A 24,183-nucleotide genomic window follows, 5' to 3' on the forward strand; every position below is an offset into this window, starting at 1 on the left:
CAACTGTAGCATCTAATGCATTCTGGTTAATAGGGATCAAATCTAAAATGTTTCCTGCTTTTCTCTCATTATTAAATAGTATAAAATACTGACAAACTTTTTAAAAATTAATTTATGTATTACCAGAGGGAAGATGGAAGTATATGTGCTACTAGGAGGCATATAGAAAACATCTCTAGGGATTATGAAAATTTAAGCAGGAAAATGAAGACTTTAGGTGCCCAAGCATTGGTATCATTTCTGCCTTCCCTTGAAGGCAAGAGCTTTAGAAGTAAGAGGTGGATTTTAAAAGTGAACTCTGGTAGGAAAACTTGTTGGACTGATCCAGATATCCCTAAAAGCATGAAAGCTAAGTACACCCAGCAGTCTCAGTCCAGGGTCTATTGGCAAGGATTGGAAAGGGCCTAAAAGTGAGGAATGAAGCCAGGGATAAGTGAATTGGAGCACATTAGAAAGACTGAAGAACCAAAAGTTCAAGTGAGAAAACCTGAATAAAAATCTAGCTTACAAGCAGATAAATCAGCAGTAAGAGGGAAAAATGAGTAAAACTTAAGAGTCCAGAATAGCATGAGAAGGTGTTGTGTCATATACCCAATTTATCCTGTATATGTTCTGTTTGTTTGTGTTTGTTTTCATGTTGTCTCCCCATTAGACTGTGAGCTTCTTGAGCTTGGGGACTTTTTTTCCCTTTCTTTGTATCCCCAGTGTTTGGCACAGTACCTGGCAATGAGTAGGTATCTAATAAAGGCTATTTGATTAATTGATATGAAATATTTGATCATGGACCAAATAATTCCTTATCCTTCAATAACGGTAAATGTACATTCATGCCACCTTTGTGAGGCACTTCTACCTTATCTTCTTTAAGTTAGCTAGTTATCACATATCTGACCACACTAGTTATTTTCCAAGAGGGATTATGATGTTAGATACAAAGAATAACAAAAGAAAGTAAGGGGACCTATGAGTTTCCAGAAGATTATTCTCCTTCTTTAAAAAAGAATATTAGAGCACTAGCAGAATTATTCTGGTTGATAATCATTTGAACATACAACAAAAATAATTCACTTCTTTTTTTAAAAAAGTTATTGATATCTTTTATTTTTACATGAACTTCATTTCTGAATATATCCTTCCTTGCTCACTCTTTGTGATAAAGAACACAAAAAAGGAAAAAAGTGCAATTCAGCAAAACTTAGCAATATATGAACTGTGTTGGAGAGTTTCAGCAATTTTCAGCATTCAGTCACACATCTAGGCAAAGGAAGGAATGAAAGGGATTTTCTACTCTTCTCTACAGAGCCCTGCTTGGTTATTAGAACAATACCATTTACTTTTTTATGGGTTTTGTGTCTGTGTGTTTATTTCCATTTGCATTGTTTAGCTTTTGTGTCTGTTGTTTCCTGGTCCTGCTTATTTCCTTCAGCATTAGTTCTTAAAGCCTTCCTTTGCTTCTCTGAGTTCTTTATGTTCAGCATTTCTTATTGCACAATGAAAATGCATTTAATTCATGTACCACAATTTTATTAGTTATTACTCAATTGATTATCTACTTTATTTCTAATTCTTTGCTACTAAAAATGCTGTTATGAGTAGTTTGGTATATAAGAGATATTTTTTTCTGGATTTGAACCCTTTAGTATAGCAATGAGATCACTGTCTCAAAGCTGTTAGACATTTTAATCACTTTTTTAAAAGTATAATTCCAAATTGCTTGCCATAATTGCTGGAGTAGTCCACAGCTTCACTAACAGTGTATTAGAAGCATCCAGGGCAATGGATAGAGCGCTGGACCTGGAGTCAGGAAAACCTCAGTTCAGATCTTGTTTCAGATACTTACTAGCTGTGTGACTCTGGACAAGTCACAACCTCTGTTTGGCTTCATTTCTATAAAATGTGGATAATAATAGTACTCACCTCTCAGGAGATTGTTGAGAGGATAAAATGAGACAATATCTTTAAAGTGCTTTGGAAACCTTAGAGTGCTATATAAATGCTACTACTAAATAATATCATATTATCGTCAATATTAATGATGTTAAAGTATTTATTGTAATACTTTATCATATAAATGTGATATGTAAATAATATAAATATTATTTTAAATCATATATTATTACCATCATTTTTATAGTGCTTTCAGGTTTGTAAATCACTATTATACCATATTTTATATAAATATATCTTCAAATGTTCTGAATTCAGATACATTCAGTCATTTCAGAGGACTCATTATTTGTACTAATCAGGACCTAGTTATCTGTGGTAACTTCTTCAGGTGTGCTTTTTAAGAGAAACAACAAATTTAGGTTTTGAACCATCTTGCTGTTATAGTATCCATTGCCTTCTGAAACCTAAATAATATCCAAAGAGAAAAATATATGTAATAATTAGTGATATTCAAAGTTCTTTGTTAATCTTTCAGCTTCATCTTTTTATTTTTCTACATTATATTTTTACAATCATTGTATGAGAAAGATTGGTCTCTATTTGTTTCTTGATTTCAAGTCTTATTTTCCCAACAAGTTTGTAAATCATGTGAAGGCAAGGACCCTGTCTTGTTTGGCCTGTAAATTTCCCAGATAAGTTAGGAAAATGTTGGAGCTTTAGTAAATACTTAATCTTGCTCATTAATTGAGCACAAAGATTAAAATAAAATTTTGATAACATTTTGAATAGCTACTGAAACTGGTTTGTTTACTTGTGTCTGAAAAAAAGAGCCCTGTCCCCATTTGTCTATCACAAGTGATGTAACTTAAAATTTTATCCTCTACTGAAAGGGTTAAAAGCATTGGCATGAAGGCATTAGCCACTGTTTGTTATACCATTATTCTGGAAATTGAGAGTTGCAGAGGTTTTCCAGTTAAAAACAAACTTAATCACAATGTCATAGAAATAGTGCTTGACTTGCAGTCAGAAAGCTTAGTCTTGGTTTTGTAACTCAGTATCTCTGTGACCTTGAGCAATTCACTTCACACCCTAATCCTCAGGAGGATCTCCTTGCACAGATTGGGCTAGATGACCTTTGAGATTCCTTACAACTTTAACATTCTGTGATTCTGGGAAATAAGATAACTGGGAAGAAGGGAAGTTCTGGTTTTGCTGGACATTCAACTAAAAATGTCCAATAGGTGACTGTCTGCAGAATTGAAGGTTAGAAGAGAGATTTGGGAGATGGATGGATGGATGGATGGATAGATAGATAGATATGTGTGTGTGTGTGTGTGTGTGTGTGTGTATATAGATAGATAGAAAGATATAGATATAGATATATATCAGGGAGTTAGGTTGACTGTGATAGTTCAAGTTGTAAAATGATTAATTTTATGAAGAAGGAAGAAAATGATGATTAAAAATAATAGTGTAAAATTAAATTGTTCATTCTACTTCATAGTTTGGAATCTTCATAACTTTTAGAGTCATGTAGGAATATTAGTAAATAGGAATAGGTTTTCTTGTTTTAAAATAAATTCTGAATTTCAAATAACTATATTCAGTAAGATTATTATTGTAATTCATATTTAGCTTAGTGGTTTTCTCTGAAATAAAATCTATAACAGCTAAACAAAATTCAAAAACAATCATATAATAGTTGATTTTTTTCTGCTATGAATTTTGAGTTTGTGTTTATCACATATAAATTAATTCTGAAGGATTTGATATAGACTTAATTTCAAGTTATTATGGTAAAATAATTTAGCATAGCTTGCCTTAAGCCTGCTACTGACACCCCATTCCCCAGCTGCAGTCCCCAAATATTGTATGACTTTCCTACTAGGGATGAATAGATGTGTTATTTTATTATCTGTAAATTCTGGGTATAAGTAAGTAATTTTAGAGTAAGCTCCTTTCCCTATAGTTATAAAGTGTGATTATCAATATTTATGTATCTATTGATTTCTGTACTTTTAGTTATTCAGTTACTGGTGGCAAAACTAAGTAATTGTTGCATAAAAAAGGATGACATTTTTACTGTTTGGCGTTCCATACACATGATTGTAAACCGGTAATATTTCCAAATGAGAGGTATTGTTGTGTATTGGATAAAGGGTCACCCTTGGAGTCAGGACTACCTGGGTTCAAGTCCTTTTTTTGCGTGTAGTGGCTGTGTGATGCTGAACTGGTAACTTGCCATCTCAGTGCCTCAAGTTGAGGAAGAAGAGAGAATGGATAGGGACTTAAGTTGAAGAATGAGAGAAAGGAAGATGAAAGAGGTCTTATCCTTATCAGTCTTGTCAGTCATTTAACATAAATTTGCAAAGAACCCCAAAAATATAATCTGATTTTCTCTTTGATTAACATCGGCAACAAATGAAACTATAGAAATTTAGATGCATTAATTATGCAAAATACAACAACGCTTCTTAATTTATTAAAGCTTAAATTGAATCTCTGTGGGACAAAGACAGCTAAAAAAATTCATAAAATCTAGTAATTAGTACCAGGTGTGAGTTATTTAGTACTTAGCTACCATTAACTGTTGAACGTGGTATATTTTATAATGAATGAAAATAATGGAGTGAATTTAAAAATTAATATATTCACTAGTTGCAGTATGAATTTCAATCTTTTAAAATCATATTCCCTTGAAAAATATGCTGATTCACATGTTTGACATAGTGTATGCCATCTGTACATTTTACTTTTGATCTTGAGTAAAATCTCATCTTACAAATAGCCAACATAAATTAAAATTGGTGTAGATATGTGCCTAGAATATACATTTCTACCAAAAGACATAAATTAAAAATATTTATAATGCAAGTATATTAACTTCATGTAGAAATGCTATAAAAATCTTCTCTTTTGTTCAGAGACTCAGAATATGACTCACTTTAACTTTTTAGAGTTTTCTTTCATCTTCATATAATATGTTTGTTTAAATGTGGTTTGTCACAATGCCTCATTGCTTGTTAAATGTCAGTTTCTCAGAGGATATTTTAAAAATGTTAGTGGCTAAAGAGAATCACCATAAAGTCAGTTAAAGTCTGTTAAACATCATGGGATTAACTTTGGTGCAGGAAAGTTAAAAAAAACAAAACAAAACAACCTGTGACTACTTTGATGTATCTGTGATCTCATTAATATAGGTTTTCCCTGTGGTGGTATAGATTATAACACATCCACACCTTTTCTATAAGACTCTTGCCTGTGTCCTCTGTTAACACCCTTTAAGTCCTCCTTAGGGGGTCAGTCCACTCATGGATGAAGGGCCATGCTCTAGATCTGCTGACATTGTATAGACACTAAGGGAGCCTGTAGGCCCTTTATTATATTTCCATGCCTCTTACTACCCCTTTTTCTGCTTATAGGGCCTCTGATGATGTTCTTTATGGTATTTCTTTGACAATTTTTATGTTACTGACCATTCAAACACATGGAGCATGTGATCTTGCCTGACTTATATAGCAGCCCTGAAAAATATACCTCCACAGCATCTTTCACATATATGAAAGTAATAAGTAATCACACAACCTCTACTGTGATTCAGTCCCTCATCATCTCTCAATTAGACAAATATTCTTTTTTTAAATTTTATTAATTTATTTTGATTTATCAGTAATCACTTCCATATGCTTTTGAGTTTAAAATTTTTCTCCCCCTTCTTCCCCATCACCCTCCCCAAGACAGTGCACAATCTGATATAGGCTATACATATACACTCCTATTAAACATATTTTCACATTAGTGATGTAAGTAAAAATTAAAACCAAAAGGAGGAACCATCAGAAAGAAGAAACAAAACTCAACAGAAGACAAAAAAAAATAGCCCTTCAACTTCCATAGTTCTTTCTTTGGATGTGGATAATGTTTTCCATCATGAGGCCTCTGGAGATGTCTTAGATCCTTGTATTGCTGGGAAGGGTTAAGTTTATCAATATTAGTCATTGGACAATGTGGCTGTTATTGTGTACAACGTTCTCTTGGTTCTGCTCACCTCACTCAGCATCAGACCAGACAAGTCTTTCAAGGTTTTTCTGAAGTCACCCTGTTCATTATTTCTTATAGCACAATAGTATTCCATTACATTCATATACCACAACTTGCTCAGCCATTCCCCAATTGATGGGCATCCTCTCGATTTCCAATTCTTTGCCACCACAAAAAGAGCTGCTATGAATATTTTTTTACATGTGGGTCCTTTTCCCATTTGTATGATCTCTTTGGGATATAGCCCTAGAAGTGCTATTGCTGGGTCAAAGGGTATGCACATTTTTATAGCCCTTTGGGCATAGTTACAAATTGCTCTCCAAAATGGTTGGATCATTTCACAACTCCACCAACAATGCATTAGTGTTCCAATTTTCCCACATCTTCTCCAACATTTATCATTTTCCTGTTTTGTCATGTTGGCCAATCTGATAGGTGTGATGTGGTACCTCAGAGTTGTTTTGATTTTCATTTCTCTAATCAATAATGATTTAGAGTATTTTTTCATATGACTATAGATGGCTTTAATTTCTTCATCTGAGAACTTAGACTAATATTCTTTAGTCTCCTAATTATTTAGTGTTTTTGCTTCCAGTCTCTTTTCTCTCCAGTCCATTCTTTACACAACTGTGATATTACTAAAACAATTTCCCCCTTTCCCCAATTAAAAAACATTTGTTCTCCATTGCCTCTATGATAAACTATAAAGCCATCAGTCTAGCATCTAATGAGCTCTACAATCTGGTCATGTACCTACTTACCCAGCCTTGTTTCATATTATTCTGCTTTTCACATGTACTCCTTTCCAGTCAAACTGGCCTAGAAAGTGTTATCTGTACATGACATTCCATCTCCCACCTTCATAACTTTGCAAAAGTTGTTCATCCTCTATATCTGGAAAGCATTTCCTCTTTATTGTTCACCCCATAATATCCGTTCCTTTGAAAGATAACTTAAGGACCACTTTCTATATGAGGTCTATCCTGATCCTTCCAGTTAGTATCTCTTTTGAAATTCATTCATATTTACTTATTTTTGTACATGTTATATTTCCTAGGAGAATGTAGACCCATAGATAGGGGTTGTATATCCCTGGCAGAGCCAGTATTATTTTCTTCCTTGTATATTCAGTGCCATGCACGTAGTAGGTTCTTACTAAATATTTGTTGAATTGAATTAAAAAAAAAAAACCTTTATTTCAACAAGAGCACACAAAGTAAAACAGTGTGCTGAATTTTAAAAATGTTATTCGTGTCATGTAATTCTGCTCACTCATTTTCATAAATCCCTGCCAATTAAAATGGGAAGGAATTAAGCAGAGAATTATGTGGATCTCAGCCCTCTGGCTGCTGCTAAAAGGGTGAATAATAGGACCAAAACCATTGAAGTCAAGAACATTTCTGGCCTGGTAATTTCAGTTTACAGCTATGCTCATCTATTTGAGAACTCTCCTTTTAATATTCAATAACTTAAGTCCTTTGAGCCATTTCACCTGCTCTGATCAAGTCTTCAGAGCAGTTTCTAATTCTGACAAGTAAGAAAGCTCAATGAAATAATGTGTTCAGGACCTTAAGACTTACTTTTCTAAATATTAATTTTCTTATCCCTGCATTTTTCTATTACTTCTGTGTATTTCAGTTAGTCATTCAAGTAGCATTTATTAAAGGCCTACTATGTGCCAGATACCATCCTAAGCATTGAGGATACCAAAACAACAAGAACAACAATAAAACAGACAAAAACATAATCCGTGCTCTCTAGGAGCTCAAAAGTCTAATGTGGGGGACAATGTGCCAAATAACCGTGAACAAATGAGATCAATATAGAGTGAGTTGGGGGTGCCTCAGAGGGTAGGGCCTATGATTAAGGAGAACTGGGAAAAACTTCTTGCAGAAGGTGGGACTTTAGTTAAGACATGGAGGAAGCCAGGAGGTGGAGATGAGAAGGGAGAGTATTCTAGGGATAGGTGACAACTAATGAAAATGCTCAGTCAGAAGATGGAGTTTCAGTCAGAAAATTCATCAGATGGGCTACAGAGCTTTTCACTTACTTCTGCATTTTGAATGTTGACCCCACTTTGGTTTTATTTTCTTTCATCTCAAATCAACCTTATATTCATGTATCTAGAAAGAAATTATCTTCATATGAAGAAATCTAGGAATGGGAATGATCTTTAGGATAGGGGAATGGGGGAACATGGTTTAGCTCCTTTGGCCAGAGATCAGTGGAGCTAGATATAGGTAGATATAAGAGAATTGATTTTGTCATAGGCATGGACAGAAAGAGAAATTAGATGAGGAGTTAAGGGAAAGATTATGAACCTAGAAAAGAGGTGTGATATAGTTGGAGTGGAGGACTTTGATTATCTCAACATCTGTTCAAGTCACCGCACTGCTCAAAACAAAGTATCTGACTTTGTTTATGTTTGTTGTTGTTTTTTAATTTACCTGAATGATAATTTCATCTTTCAAAAGGTGAAAGAAGCATCCCAGAGAAATTCTGTTCTATAGCTGGTTGTCACCACTAGCAAGGAACTGGTTGCTGGTGTAGAAATGGTGGGAACTTTGGGGGAAAATTGATTATCAAGTATTAGAGTTTTGTGATTCAGAAAAGTCTGAATTAGTCTAGTCTTTACATTTATCTCAAGTCTCTCAATTTTTTTTTGTTACCTGAGAAAGTGTTGCGTAAGGTTAGTTAATGCCCAGTAGTGAGATCTCTGAAATAGAGGATATTAGAAGTTTAGTCTTCTGTTTCACAAAATCTCATACTGTTTTCTAAAATGGTTAAACCAATTTGCAGTGTCACCAACAGTGTGTTAATGATGGACACCACGTTTTACAAATGACATTGATAGGCTGAAGAGTGTCTGGAGCAGATCAAACAGGATGGTGAAAGGACTTGAGTTCGTGCTCTGTGGGAATTATTGAAAGGAACTTGGTATGTTTAACCTGAAAAAAGGCAGCAGGAGCACATTGCTCTCTGTAGATACTTCCTTGAAGGACTGTGATGTAGAAGATGGAATGGAGTTCATTGTACCTGCCTGTCTGACTAGTCCTCAGGCTCCTGTCCTAAATCATCATCCATGTCCCGCCCCCTAACTACAGATATACAACAATGTTCTTTCTGCAGCAAAGTTCTTACCAAGCCACTCCTCTACTAGGGGCTCTCTATTGTCTCTAGGATCAAATATCAACTTCCCTTTAACTTCACCCCTGGTTTGTTATTTAAAGCCCTACACAGCTGGGCTACAGCCAGGCCACCTTCCCATCTCTTACCTTTACTCATTCATCAGTCCAAGCAAACTATTCTTCTTATGGTTCTTCACACACTATTTTGTCTCCTTTCTTTTGCCCCCGCCCCCGCCAGGCCCTCCAAACTCCCCTACCTCAGTGCCTGCACTTTACTCCCTTCTCACCTTCACCTCTTAAAATCTTCACCTGTAAAATGAAGGGTTTGGGCTAGATGGCTTTTAAGGGCTGTTGTAATTCTAAGTCTACAATCTTATGATTCCTGGCTTCCTTCAAATTCAGCTCAAGTGCCTAGGTACATGAGGTTTCTCCTTATTCCCCCAGCTGTTGGGCCCTCCAGCTTCCCAAAATACCTTGCAATTAATTTGCATATAATTTATTCCTGCTTATGTGTATATAGGTTATATTCACACACCCACCCCACCCTGTTCTGGCCCCAGTAACAAATAAACTTAAGGAAAGGAATTTTTAAAACATTTTTTTGTTTTTGTGTCCCACTATCTAGTGTAGTGTCTGGCATATCTTAATCCTTGAATCATCCGTTGATTGACTAGAGAGAAGAATTATAAGCAAATAGGTAGCAGGTGCAAAAAAGAAAATTTAGACAATGTAAAGAAAAAAAATTCTAATAATTAGAGCTATCCAAAAGTGGAATTAATGACCGCCTGAGGAGGGAGAAAAATATTTTCTAGCTGACTAGTTGTTGAATATAGCATAAAAAGATTTAGTTTTAAAGTAAGTGGCGTGACTAGGTTGTTGCTGAGATCCCTTCCAACTCTGAAATTACGTTACTCTGATTTTGTGATTCTATATCCTTTAGTAAGGCACACCAGCTTTTACAGGAGTCTTAAGGAATGCATTACAGAGATCAAAGCCTATTACAGTGCAGTGGAAAGAGCTATGGATTAGCAAAGGACAGTAAAGATGAAAAAGTTCTGAGAAACTACGTTTCTGGGCAAATTAATATCGGTTTTATTGACTACGTGTAGAAAGCAGTCAACAAAAATGGGCTTATTGTCCTCTCGGTAGCCAAAGAGACAGAACCTCTTGAACCTTTGATATTTACAAAGTCTTTTGAAAAAAAGATGCACCTGTGGGTGAAAATCAACTCTGATTGGTCAGCAAGAGAATAAATATTATAATGGCAGGAGGGCTATGATAAAATGAAGGTCTTTGGGGTCTGTGACTTGGATCACCCAGATCTTAACTTAGTGATTTCCATATCACCTTGTAGGAAGGGAGAATCCACATTTTCCCAGACATGTCTGAGCAAACACAATGAGCATTAACTCAAACTCGGAGTTTCTTTTACTATCTTTTTAGATCTTGGCCTGGATAGATCTTTAAGAGAGAGTTCTCACACTGGTTGGTTTCTGGATGAGGAAGTAGAAAATGGGGAAAAAAAAACCTTAGTCCTGATTAAATAATTAGTTATTAAGTATGAGAGAAATTAATTTCTCACATTCTCACATTCGATTCTATTGAGAGACAAAAATCTCCTCAATGAATCACTAACTGATGTTACAAACATTTTATAACTTTGGGGCTTATTATGGGTAATAATGTGAGAAGGGGGAAAGGAAAAAAATTAGTCAATGCATTGACACAACCAAAGGGGCAGTCCCCTTTAGTAAGTAGATCTTAGAGATAAAAGACACAAAGAGAAAAGGTAAACAGCAAAAAAAAAAAATTGTACATTTAAGGCTCCGTATGGTTCTTAGTCACCATCTGATGCAGCCTTCTGGTCTGGGTGTGGTCTTCAGAACAGTTTCCAGCTGACTGGCTTCTTAGATTCAGATTGCTTGTAGAGATCCTCTTTCTCTGTTAAAAATCTCCTGCAAAATGGGTCTTAACACAAATTTAAAACCTGGAGAAAAGATAAATAAATAAATACTATTTCTTCCTGTCTTAGGAAGAATTCCCACTTGTAACTTCTAAATGTCACTATGGAAAGCTTTTAGTGTTCCCCTCCTTAACCAAAAAGATGTAGAGCTGAGAGTTTTTGACCTGTCATACCACTTGGGCTGGCTTTTTCTCTTAGTTGATTCCCATTCCTTCCATACCCTCCTTAGTACTAGGGAAGTGGGAGGTATTTTAGGATCAAGGAACTGCAGTGACCTACCTCACTTAAGTTTAGGCTAGGTTAGTCATAAGGGGAGCAAAATGTCCTCAGATTCACATGAAATCTTTCTGCTGTTGAGGAGTTAAAAGAGTTATAAAATTAATACTGAATAAGTAGCTTATGAAACATACATAGATGGTCTTTTATGCGTACTATGAAATATAAAAAATCCTTATAGCCACCTCCTTCACGCACTTGGATGACAACTGAATTCATATGCAGCAATTTGTTGTTGTTCAGTCTCTTCGGTTGTGTCGTCATAACTGTTCATGATCCCATTTGGGGTTTTCTTGGCAAGGTTACTGGAGTGGTTTGCCATTTCCTTCTCCAGCTCGTTTTACAGATGAGGAAACTGGGGCAAACAGAGTTAAGCGACTTGCCCAGAGTCACACAGATAGTATGTGTCTGGGGCTGGATTTTAACTCAGGTCTTCTTGACTCCAGGCATGGAGTTTTATCCATTGTGACACCTAGCTGCCCCCATTTTAAACAATACAGTGGAGAATGAACTTTTAAAATTCAAGTAAATGATGCTTATAACAGAATCATCCCTGCAACTGTGAACAATCAGCTGAAAGGGAGTTGAATACTCTAAGGGTTGAATCTCTCTAGATGGATATAAGAGCGAAAAACTGGGAGGAGAAAGAAGATACCCTTCAATTCAACTGCTTGGCTTCACAGCAGAGGTGAGGAATGTCCACTGTTGTTTAGGCTTTTCTTTCCTTCTGGTTGCTGCCTTCTTCTCTGCCTGTGTCAGATGATGATGGTGGCCACCCTTAGGGGAGCTTAGTAGCTATCAGCTCCGTTCTAACAATCTCTGACCATCACTACTACCATAGTTGTACCTCTTTTCAATCTGTACAATCTTCCCACCCTGTCATGGGTGTTAGCAAATGTGTAAAGGAACTGAGAGAGTGGTGTACGGAATGAAGGCCAATTTTGTTGGATTGTAGAGAGCAAGAAGGGGAAGAATGTATATAGATTGGGAAAACAGGTTAGGATGAAGTTGTAAAGGGCTTTAAAAGCTAAACAGAAGAGTTATATTTAATCTTAGAAGCATCCACTGGAATTTGTTGACTTCTGGAGTCAGAGTCAGATCTATGCTTTGGCACTTTGTGGAGGATAGACTGGAATGGGGAGAGTCTAAAAGCATGGAAACCACCAGGAGGTTATTGTAATAATCCAGACAAGAAGCGATGAGTGCAGGAGCTAAGGTGGTAGCTGTGTGAGTGGAGAGAAGGGAATAATGGTGACATGGTAGAGGAGTCTCATATTCAAGTAGGGGTTAGACTAACTGATCTTTGAAGTTATTTCCATCTCTGAGATTCTGTGAAAAAAGTCCCTTCGGATCTCTTCCAAATGATTCTATAATTCACATGGTACTATAATATAGAACTACTAGCAGTGTACCTCCCTGTGCTTAGCTAGATTGGTCCTCAGAAAATGACTAGGCATCTGTATTGTGATAAAAATTTCCTTTCTCTATCTAAAAAATTTCCTAAAATAACTTCTCTAACCTGGTTACCTTAATGGTTAGATAAAGACTCACAATTTTATTTCACTTCCAAATCTAAGGGGAAAATTATTTTAATTGCATGTCTTGCATTTTCTTGATTATAAGTATTTTCTGTACCATAGTTCCTTTGGGATAGGTGATACCATAATAACTCACATTTTCAAAGCTCTTTAAGGATTACAAATCACTTTGATCCTTACAATAAACTTGAAAGGCATGTATGATTGATGTCCCCATTTTAAAAATGAGGAAAATGGGCCTTGTAGAAGCTGAATAACTGGTCTAGGGTCAAACAGCTGGCAAGTGAAAGCACAGTTCAAATCCAGGTCTTTCTGACTCCAAAATTTAGCATCTCCATCCTCCCTGTATTACTTTGACTAATCTGTTTGTAGTGAGTGCTTATTTTCTGCTCCAGAGCATGAGGAAATGGCAAAACTTCACCCTTCTCTCTAACTCTGAACCTCTAGTGAAACCCATTCCTAGTTTGTTTGAAGATTTGACTAAAAATGTTACTCTTATTGTAGGCATTATACTCATCCATATCCACTTAAGTGTTTTTAGAATGCAAACTATTTAGCATCATTTCCACAACCTCAGAACTTAATTAGCCTCTCATTTAAATGCCATAATGCATGTAATGGAGTATGTCTCCAAGCCACTTGCAGACCTAATTTGACTTAAAAAAAAAACTAGTAAGGAAGGTAGTCTTGTGTATATGTATCTATACATATATGTATGTATGTATGTATGCATGTATATATGTATATGTGTATATATACACGTGTGTGTATATCTGTATCTATATATGCATATGTATACATATGTACACACACATATATATGCATTGCTTATGGGGAAATAGTCAAAGAAAATATGTGGAAGTGGAAAAGTCAGGAGCAGTAAGTTAAACTAATTTGGCTCAAACATATTGTGTAGGGTAGAGGTATCAAACACACAGCCAGGAGTCCGCATGCCTCAAAGCTATAGTGCAAACCAAATTAAAATATAATTGGTAAATTTTAACAAAATTAATTAAAATGCAATAAAACATAGATAATGTTAATTTGTGGTTTTCTAAATCAATATGCAGCAGGGATTTGACTCTGAGTTTGACACCATTGGTGTAGGGAATAGTGGGAAAGAACATTGGAAGTCTGTTTTGAGCTGGTTCTGACTCAGACCAGTGCCCTAGTAGTTTATATTTATATAGTAGCATATATTCATATATTAAATTGGAACAAAATGAGATACTCATAGGTCATTTATCAGTTTAAAAAAGGAGATTTACTTAGGCATAGTGGGAGAAGGGTATTCAACAAGAATATATATTGAAGATGCCTTGAGATGATTCATCTGAGATGAAACTTCCTTGCTTGAGTTGAACATTATTTTCCATCAGCAATGCATCAGAGCATGCCTGGAACCCTTCATAGTTGTGTTGTACTCAGGAAAACAGGAATTTATGTCAGTGGCCTGAGTCTTTAGTCCTTTGAACCAACCAAGTCTCAAGGACTGTTTGAAAAACTATCCTAACTTGCATGAGGAAAAGGGTTCGGATGTTGTTCCTACCACAAAGGGTATGTTGAACCCAGATAATGCAGTTATATCATAGAATCTTAGATTAGGAATGAACTCTCAAAACTAGGTTCTTTTCCAGCTCATGTCTGAAAAGGAATCCTCTTTACTTTACCAACAAGTGATCATTCAGTCTCTGGTTGAAGACTTTCAGTGATGGAGAACTTGCTGTCTACCAAGGCAATCTGTTTTCCTTTTGGATAACACTAGTTGTTAGGAAGATTTTTCTTATATAACAAACCCAAAACTCACTTTATAACAAACCCAGAATCTCTACCCCAAGTACTGCCATGGAATCTAAGCAGAATAAATTGAATCCTTCCTCTATAGAGCAACTGTTGAAGCAATTGAATACATTTAAATCATCTCTTTTTTAGGCAACAAACATTTTCGGTTTCTTCAGCTGATTATTCTTCTTATGGGTATAGATTTGAGTTCCCTCCCTACAAAATGCCCCTGAGTCCTGTGTGGTCCTTTTCTGAGTCTGTAGTAACAAAGACAAGGGGGCAGAACTCAGAATCACATCTTTTTGGACCATCTGCAAGCTTTAATTTAACTGTGCTAACTCTAAATGTGGAGTCTTTGTTCGATGACCAATGAGTAGACATGCTACTGGAGGAACTGAAGCATAACATTTTGTCATTTTTGCCATAAATGAAACCAGAAGACAAAAGGAAAATCCAGCTAAATGCAGATCTGTCTCCTAGGTTCTCCAAGAAGAGACAGATAAGGAAGTTGGCAGAGTTGTTTTTATTGTATGTGTAAAAGCAATAAAGAACATTATTTTCATAGGACACTTAGCCACTTTGGGTTATAGTGATTATGATAATTCCTTTGAAAATATAATACTGTGGAATTGCATCTCTTCCCCCCTTTCATTAGAGAGGTGAAGGTTCATGGGTATGGAATATTGTTTATGATACCAGGCACTTTGTAAGTTGGTTTTGCTTAGCTGTTTTGGTGACATTAATTCAAAAGTGCACGTAGAGAAGAGTGATATTTTTTGTTGTTGTTCACGAGTACGAAGTGAGAGATCCTAAAGGTTTAGAGAATAACCAGCAGCTTGATATCTATGTAATGTGCATACTTTCTTCAAGAAAAGATTGAAAATGCATTAGACATGGTAAGCATCAAATTATTTTAAAATAATGAAATTGATTATATTTTAATAGACTGGAAAAGACTGATTAAAATGTGAGTCATTTCCAAGTCAGCTGGCTGTGTATAGTCAAACTTACTACATCGAAAGCTATAACAAACAAGAAAGAAGGAAAAAGATGAGGAGATATGGCATGAAACTGAGGAGACTCCAGCTTGATCTACTTAAATAAGCTGTTGATGCCAAAAATGTGGCTAAAAGGACAATGACACAGGTTTCCAAATCTTCAAGCACTGTATTCAGCATATTCATTTCCATTTCCTGAAGAACAGACATAATAGATAATCAAAAGAGAATACAAAGTGTCACAACCAGCAAATACTTGGTCTTTGTCCCAAACCTAGAGATTTGACAGCCAAAGGCAGTACTATAGACTATAAAAACATTCTCTTCAACATCTTATGCATAGCAAAAAGCAGTGAAGGGAAAAAACAAATTTATGTAAAAAAAAAAAAAAAACTCGACTAGGCTTATGTTAAGCCAGGGCATTGAGGGCATTTAAGGATAAAACTAGAGGACACATAAGAAATTGACAAAAAATGGAAAATATTTTAAATGTGTGCTCACTAAAAGTGTGTGTCATTGTGATAGAGGATTTCCAGCACAGTTCAAATTGCAAAAGGACTCCCAATAAATAGTGGAATCCTTCAAGTGTTCTTCTTTGTGGATTTCAATAGTCTGATTGTATAAAATGCTGGAATATTGCAGAGCCCCCTAAATAATCATTCAATGACAAAAGAACAAGTGGATCATGAATATTTACTGTTCAGACTGTGATATTCAATTGAATGACTAACTCACAGAGCCATCTCATTTGCATGTGTGAGTTCCTGCATGTGTGCATGCACACATGTTTACATATATGTGTGTGTCTATCTTTTGGCAGACACTATGCATAGACAAGAAAATTGGCGGAGCAGCTAGGTGGCATAGTGGATAGAGCACCGGCCGTGAAGTCAGGAGGACCTGAGTTCAAATCCAGCCTCAGACCAAACACTTGACACTTACTAGCTGTGTGACCCTGGGCAAGTCACTTAACCCCACTTGCCTAAAAATTAAAATAAATAAATAAAAAGAAAGTCAAGAAAATTGCTTATAGCTTTTAATGGCCTACCAGCTGCTCCTTGAAATAAAGGCTCATTCTTTCAACATCAATATTTTTTCTTTAATTCTGTATGACTGTGATTGTTGTTCTACCAGTCTCTGAAGATTTGAAGTTTAGGTCACCCAGAGGGCACATGACTGGCATGAGCAGGCTGCAACACATTTATGATAAGCAATTGTGTAGGAAAAGTGGCATAATAGGATGTCATTAGAGAAAATGTGTGACTGGGAAAAAATGGATTGTTCAGTTAATGAAAACAAAGGATTAATTAGCAGGTAGCTTTGCAGTGTCAAAAGATCTGGGCTTTCTGGAACATGAGGGGTAGACCTTTTCTGATGGATTGATGAGAGCACATAGACGAATATTACAACCAGGATGGGCAGGCATAGACAGGTTGGGATCTGCAGTGTGGGTAGCAGTACTCATATGTTGTAGATCACAGGTACATCAAAACATCATCTACCAAATAAAATTCAGTATCCTTTGCCTCGACTATCCGTTTCCTCTACTATATTGTACCACACAGTTTTTCCAGTCTTAACTCAGACCTACCTTACAGGATTTTCTGAGGAAATAGTTTTATAAATCTTAAGACACTATAGATATAAGTGAGTTTCTTTAATGACAATCTTGTCTCTGTAAACAACAAATAAAACATTGCAATTGATAGAAGTTGCGAATTTGTACTTTTAACACAGATGGTATACAAACTTGCAATTTTCTTATCCAATTTTTAAGAGATAACTATACAATGGTATTAATATAACATGATTTATTGCAAAAAATGTATTAATTAAATCAATTACAAATATTAATGTTACATATTTTAAATGATAGGTAGTACAAGTCCTAGAATATGTTCCATTTTAATAACATTTATAGTGGGGTACCTCAGATGATTTATGATGATATAAGTGATAAATTATTTTCAGTGGTAAAGTTACTTAAAGTTATAGTTGTACTTACATTTTTAAAAAAATGAAGCCCTTGTTCCTTGATAAATGTTTCACTCAAATTCTTATTTGTTTTCTGTCATGTTTGACAAATTTAAAACAAGAATAAGTGATAGCAAATGTTTCAAGAGTTAAAATAGCACTTCCTCTGACTACCAACTAGTGATGCTTTGTGGTCTAGCAAGTCTGATAAATTAGTTGCTGTTATAAGGTTCAGCTAAAGCAAATGAAAATAATTTATCAGAGAAACGCAAGAAAATGAAACACTGCATCATCACAATTTTTAAGATTAGAAAATCAATCAAAAACTTCAGAAGTAACTTGACTATAACTGTATGATTGTGGTTGTTAAACAATTAAGTAGTGCATTCATTCCAAAAGATTAATGGAGCTCATTTTTATTACAAATTTTGCTGCTATGAGAACCTAGCAGAACAGGAAGTGATGTACAATGTGTTAAAAAAAAAAAGAATAACAACCAACATCTTTCATGAAGTTAAAACAGAAAACTAATAAGTATGTTGCATTCAATAAATGTTGGTCTTTGATGTATTGACTTATGAAAATACGTCTTTCTCCTTGCATCTACGTTATTCCAACTATATCTCAATTACAGTAGTAGATATATGAATATGAATATATTTAGAGAAAAATCACTGTAGAGTTGTGTCAGGTACGACATAGTTAAATACTTTGACCACTGTCTTCAAGCTCATATTATTTATACCAAGATAAAATTAAGGATGATTCTTAGATAAATTATTAAAATGGCAGGTGGTTATAAAACAAAAAATCCAATTTCATCTTTTAAAAAGGAAAAGTTAATGAAATGTCTGGATTGCATACTGGAAAGCCTTATTTATGTTCTATTTCATGAGCTAATGGGGGATAAATTTAACACTAGAAGTGACCTTAGAGGTCATCTAGTCCAAACCACCCATTTTACTATTGAGGAAACTGACTCCCAGAGAAATGAAGAGACTTGCCCATGGTAATACTGGTAGGAAGTTATAGAACCGCAATGCAACCCCAGGTCATGTGACTCCAAACCCATGGTACTTCCTAATGCATTGTCCCACCATCCCACACATCTAATTTGCATATATGCATGGCAGCTATTGTAGATGAGAATGGAAGTGGTTCTTTTAAAAGCCAAATAGACCTTTATAGTATCATTTAAGAAAGATTTTTTTTAAGTAATTGACTAGTACTTTTTATTGTTGCATCTTTTACATGTAAGTAATCTCATGGTACACATTGTTGGATAGGCAGTTTTAAATCAATGTGCCTTAGATATTAGAACTTCAGATGTTAATGTTTCAAATAATACCTACAAATTTTAGTAATTATATAGAACTTTTCTAAAATATTTATTATACTTTTTGTCATCTTCATCTTTTCCTGTTTTTTTATTAATTACTGCAATTCTTTAAGGTTCCATACTTTAACTTACATTAAATATTAGTATATTGATTCAGAACAATACCATAGTAAAAGGCTGACAGTTGCTATGGCCAAAAATATTCATTAGACAGTGGCCAATTTTCTGAGAAAAAGATCCTTTAAAGGCAAGTTAGAACTGAAGTATCAAAATAACCTAGTCTACTTCTCACTCTTGCTTTTTTATTTCATGAAAATCTGTCCTAGTATAATTTTTACTAAACACTGCAGAAGTGGAGAAGAAAAATGGAAAGTAGGATTAAAACCTGATTGTGATGTGTTTAATTTTTTTAAAATTTAATTGCTACAGATACAAACATATGTATGTATATGTATACACAGAGAGATATGTATTTATTCTTTGTTATTCTTTTTCTATATTTAGGTTATTTCACAATTAAGAATCCTGGGTAGATCAGTAACATCTGGTTACAAGTTTGATAGAGAAATCTGGTCTAATGAACTTTCTCCTGTTCTTAATCTGTGGAAGAAACTTAATCAGGTATGTTTTGTGGTTTTACAATAAAACCTGTGAAGTCTCTTTTCCATTCTTCCATCAGTCTTTTTTACTAAAAGACTGAAAATCGTCCATATCTGTGAAATGAACCACCACCTAGCACTGGTCATGTCCGTCTCTCTATCTTTATGTCTATATTTCATTGTCTTTGCCTCTGTACCAGTCACATTTGTGTTCTCACTCTCACATTGCCATCATCCTAGTGCAGACCCTCATTTATCACCATTGATTTAGACTATTGCAGTTCCGTCGTCATTGGTCTCATTTGTTCTAGTCTCCCTTCCCAAAAGTATACCCTCTGTACAGGGCCAAAGTACCATTTTGACCATATTGTCCCCCTGCTAGAGAAGTCCAGTGGTTCCTTATTACCTCTAGGATCAAATATAAACTCTTCTCTTTGGTGTTTAAAACTTTTCGCGGCCTGGCTCAAGCCTACTTTCCAGGCTCACTACATGTTAATCTTTTTTACATACCCTATGTTACAGCCACTGTAACATACTTGTACTTCCTCATACATGAAGTTCCAACTTGTGCCTCTGTGCTATTGCATAGACTTTTCTACAAACCTGGAATGTACTTCTTCTTACCTTTGCTTCTTAGATTCCCTAATTTCCTTCAAAATTCAGTTCAAATGCCACCTATCACATGAAACCTTTCATTATCCTCCCAAATGCTGGTTCCGTCCCCAGCAAAATTACTTTGTAATTTTTTTTGTATATAAGTTGTATTTACTTATTGTTTCCCCTAATAGAATGCAAGCTCCTCAAGGGCAAGGATTGTTTTCTCTCTGCTTACCTGAGTATCTCTGAAGATTTTATCTTAGATTCTTAGTTTTGAATTTTTACATCTCAAATCCTGCTAGGTAGGATAGCTTAAATATATATATGAATAAGAAGAAATTAAATTAGCTCCCTTGGAATGAAGTATAGTTATTTTTTCCTCCTATCTATCTGATTTCTCCTTCTGTATCTCTTTTGCTGGATCCTCATCCAGATTATACACTCTAACCACAGTTGACTCTCAGGGTTCTGTCCTGGGCATTCTTCTCCTCTGCCTCTATACTACTTCACTTGGTGATCTCATCTGCTCCCATAGATGAATTACGACCTCTATGGTGATGATTCTCAAATCTACCTGTCCTGTCCCAATCTCTCTGATGGTTTTTACTCTCCAGTCACTCACTGACTTTCAGATATCTGGAACTGAATGTCTAGTAAGACATCTTAAACTCAGTATGTCCAAAACAAAACTAATTTTCTTTCCCCCAAAGATCCTCCCTCCCACTCCCCATACTGCCACCTCCCCTATTACTGTAAAGGCCAATGCCATCTGCCCAGTCCCTCAGGCTTGCAACCTAGGACTTATCCTGGATTCCTCACTATCCATCACTTCCCATATCCAGTCTATTGCCAAGGCCTGTTGATTTCATCTTTGCAACATCTCTTGACCATGCCCCCTTCTCTCCTCTGACATTACTCTAGTGTATACCCTTGTCATCTCAGTCTGTACTGTTGCTGTAGCTTGTGGGTAGGTCTGCCTGCTTCAAGTCTCTCCCCATTCCAGTGTGTCCTCAATTCAGCCATGAAAATGACTTTCCTAAAGCACAGGTCTGATCATGTTATCCCTCTACTCAAAAACTCCAGTGGCTTCCTATGGCCTCCAGGAGCAAATACATAAACTTCCCCTCCCCCCACCTTTCCAATCTTCTTACACCTCACTCCCTGACATGTACTCCGGCTTCCTGGCTGTTCCATGAACAAGACCTTTCATTGCTCAGCTCCTACCGTTTTCTCTGACTGTTTGACTGCCTAGAATGCTCTCATTTCTCCATTTTGACTACTGACCTCTATGGCTTCCTTTAATTTCCAATTAAAACCACACCTTCTCCAGGAAGCCTTCCTTAACTCCTATTAATTCCATTGCTTTCCCTGTTTTAATTATTTCCTATTTATCTTGTATATAGCTTGATTTGTATATATTTGTTAACATGTTTTCTTCCCCATTAGATTGTAAGCTCTTGAGGGCATATAATAATAAATAAAAAGAAATTATTTTCTTTTTATTAATTGTATCCCCAGTGTTTAGCACAGTGCCTAGAACATAGGAGGTTTTTAATAAATCTTGATTGACCTTCCATGAACTGGTGGGGTGGATACCCTAGCTTTTTGTAGGCTATCAGATGGCTCACATGATCTTTATTATTTACACTTTTAGGAGTTAGAAACAGGCACAGGGTGTAGAGGGCTGGCTTTGGATTTGGGAAGAGCTGAGTTCTCTGCCTCAAACAGATACTAGCTTTGTGATTATAGGCAAGTTACAGAACTTCTTGATGTCCCCAGGGAACTCTTTAATATATTTAAGTCACAAAGTCATTGCAGATCCACAATGGTAGAATGAATTTCCACATCAAGAGTTCCCCATATGGACAAGATTACAGTGCATTCATACTTTAGCCGATGTGGGAATCTCAATTAAATTTCTAATAAAATTAAGTAATTTACCTAAGATCATATAACAATTTATTAACATACTGGGATTGGAAATAATTTTCTTTTAGTCCAATAATCTTTTTTAGTACATTTTATCCAAAGAACAGAACACGTTTGCTGAAGATGGGCCTTTAAAAAAATGAATCCCTTTGGGTCTTGAATAGCAAAGTGTCTCTTCCTATGACTTTGTGGTAGCTTATCACCAACTAATTTTTTTACAGTAAAGGATTTTCTCCCAAGGCCATCCAATCCAATAATTCAGCAAACATTTATTAAGCAACTACTATATTCAAGGCACTGAGCTCAAAAACTCTGGAAATAGACAAAACCAAACTAAAAAAACAATCCCTATTCTCAAGGAGTTTACCATTCTGTTGGGGTGGGGATGTGACATATAAATTGATAACTATATATATGATAATTTGAGGGCAGGGAAAGATCACTAATAACTGGGGGAAATCAGATAAAGCTTACCTTACTACGTGGAAATGAATTGAGACAGGAAGAAAACTTGTTTAAGAGGCAGAGGTGAGGAATGAAATGTGCTCCATTGGCATTTGCAATCAAAAGAATTTTAATAATCTGTGAAAGAGGAATTTCGTTTGAGTGGTTGGGTGTGCAATTTGTTTGCAAAGGGTTGAGAAGTGTGGATGAGGAAAGGAAGGGGAGGAAATGAGTATAGATTGCTTTTTTTTCTTAAGAGTTTATGAAAGGAAGGAAGAATATAGTAAGATACCTGGGTTTTTGTTTGTTGTTATTATATGGTTAGTTGTGTGTTTTTTTTTTAAGCATAGAGAAACTTGGGTATATTTATAAGCAACAAGAAATGAGCTAGTATATAGGTAGAGATTAAAGGCTAGAGAAAGGGGAAATAATTGAAGGGGCAAAGCTCCTGAATAAGACCAGAGGGGATAAGTTTAGGTCATAAGTAGAAGCATGGATCTGTATGAGAAGTACTACCTCTTTATCAGAAATTGGATCTAAGGAAGAGAGAAAGAAGTAATGACAAGGGAGTTTGAAGTGTACAAACAGGGACTAGTTGGTGCTCACAAAGGCCTCCATTTTCACAGTAGAGTATGAAGTGAGATCCTCTGTTGAGAGGAAGCAAGGATAGGAGTAAAAGAAGCAAAAAATAGTTTATAAACAACTTCAAGCTTTATTTTTCCCATTATTCGGAATCCACAGGCCTTTAAAAGAGCTATACTTTACTTGGATAGAGATGTAATTTGTGCACTATATTTAATCCATAGGTGTTCTAATTTGGTCATTTTTTCTCAGATGACATCCACATTGGATCTTTATAATTGTGTGCAATGTTAAATACTCCAGCAGCAATCTCAGCATTGTACTAGTGTTGACATTTGCTCCTAAAATATTCTGCATAATCATCTACCTCAGACAATGTTTTTGGACCAACATAATAACTTGGAATGTATTTCCCCTGGTAGTCTTTTCAAATTAAAACATGCTCAGTGAAAAGTCATTTTAGTAATCAGTATTTCTGTATCCCTTTGTTATCATAAACTTTATGGTTATAATTTTTTCATTTAGAAAAATTAACAGTTCCCCCTCCCTCATCCCTGGCTCAGGCCAAGGCCTGTCAGATTTCCTTACTTACAATTTATGACATAGAAGGTGTTTGAAATCTTACATTGTGGTTCAAAAGCAATGAATTAATAAAATAATTCCCTCTAGCTGAGTTCTTTCCCTTCTGCTTATATGTCAACTTGAGATTTTATTACTTATATGTTAATTGAAGATCCCTTTTAAAATATAATTAAGGCAGAGAATTTTAATCTATGAATACATGTTTTTCCATATGAAGAGCCTAATCAATTAGGAATTAAATATTATTGAACAAAATGTCTTTATAATCAATTCATTTGTTCAAGATTACATATCTAATGACCAAATTTTTATTAAGCACTTTCTGCAACGAGCATTGTGCTAAATTCTGGAATACAAAGAAAGATAAAAACCTTACCTGCTTTCAAGGATTACATTCTATTATGAAAGAGAACACGTAAATAAAAGCTTCTACTATAACTACTACTACTACTACTACTACTACTTACTACTACTACTACTACTACTACTACTACTACTACTACTACTACTACTACTACTAC

General features: G+C 35.4%; 1 protein-coding gene across 3 annotated transcripts in view; it reads left to right on the top strand.

Moving 5' to 3' along the window:
* The window catches only part of DYNC2H1 (dynein cytoplasmic 2 heavy chain 1), a 363,910-nt gene that overhangs the window by 252,089 nt on the left and 87,638 nt on the right, over positions 1 to 24,183 (top strand). For all 3 annotated transcript variants that reach the window (XM_027849539.1, XM_027849541.1, XM_027849540.1), the window contains exon 83: positions 19,434 to 19,550. In XM_027849539.1, the coding sequence (XP_027705340.1) occupies positions 19,434 to 19,550 (117 nt within the window). The remainder of the gene's footprint in view (positions 1 to 19,433; positions 19,551 to 24,183) is intronic.

Source organism: Vombatus ursinus, unplaced genomic scaffold (genome assembly GCF_900497805.2).
Source record: "Vombatus ursinus unplaced genomic scaffold, bare-nosed wombat genome assembly UNPS02007612.1, whole genome shotgun sequence".
Taxonomy (NCBI): Eukaryota; Metazoa; Chordata; class Mammalia; order Diprotodontia; family Vombatidae; genus Vombatus; species Vombatus ursinus.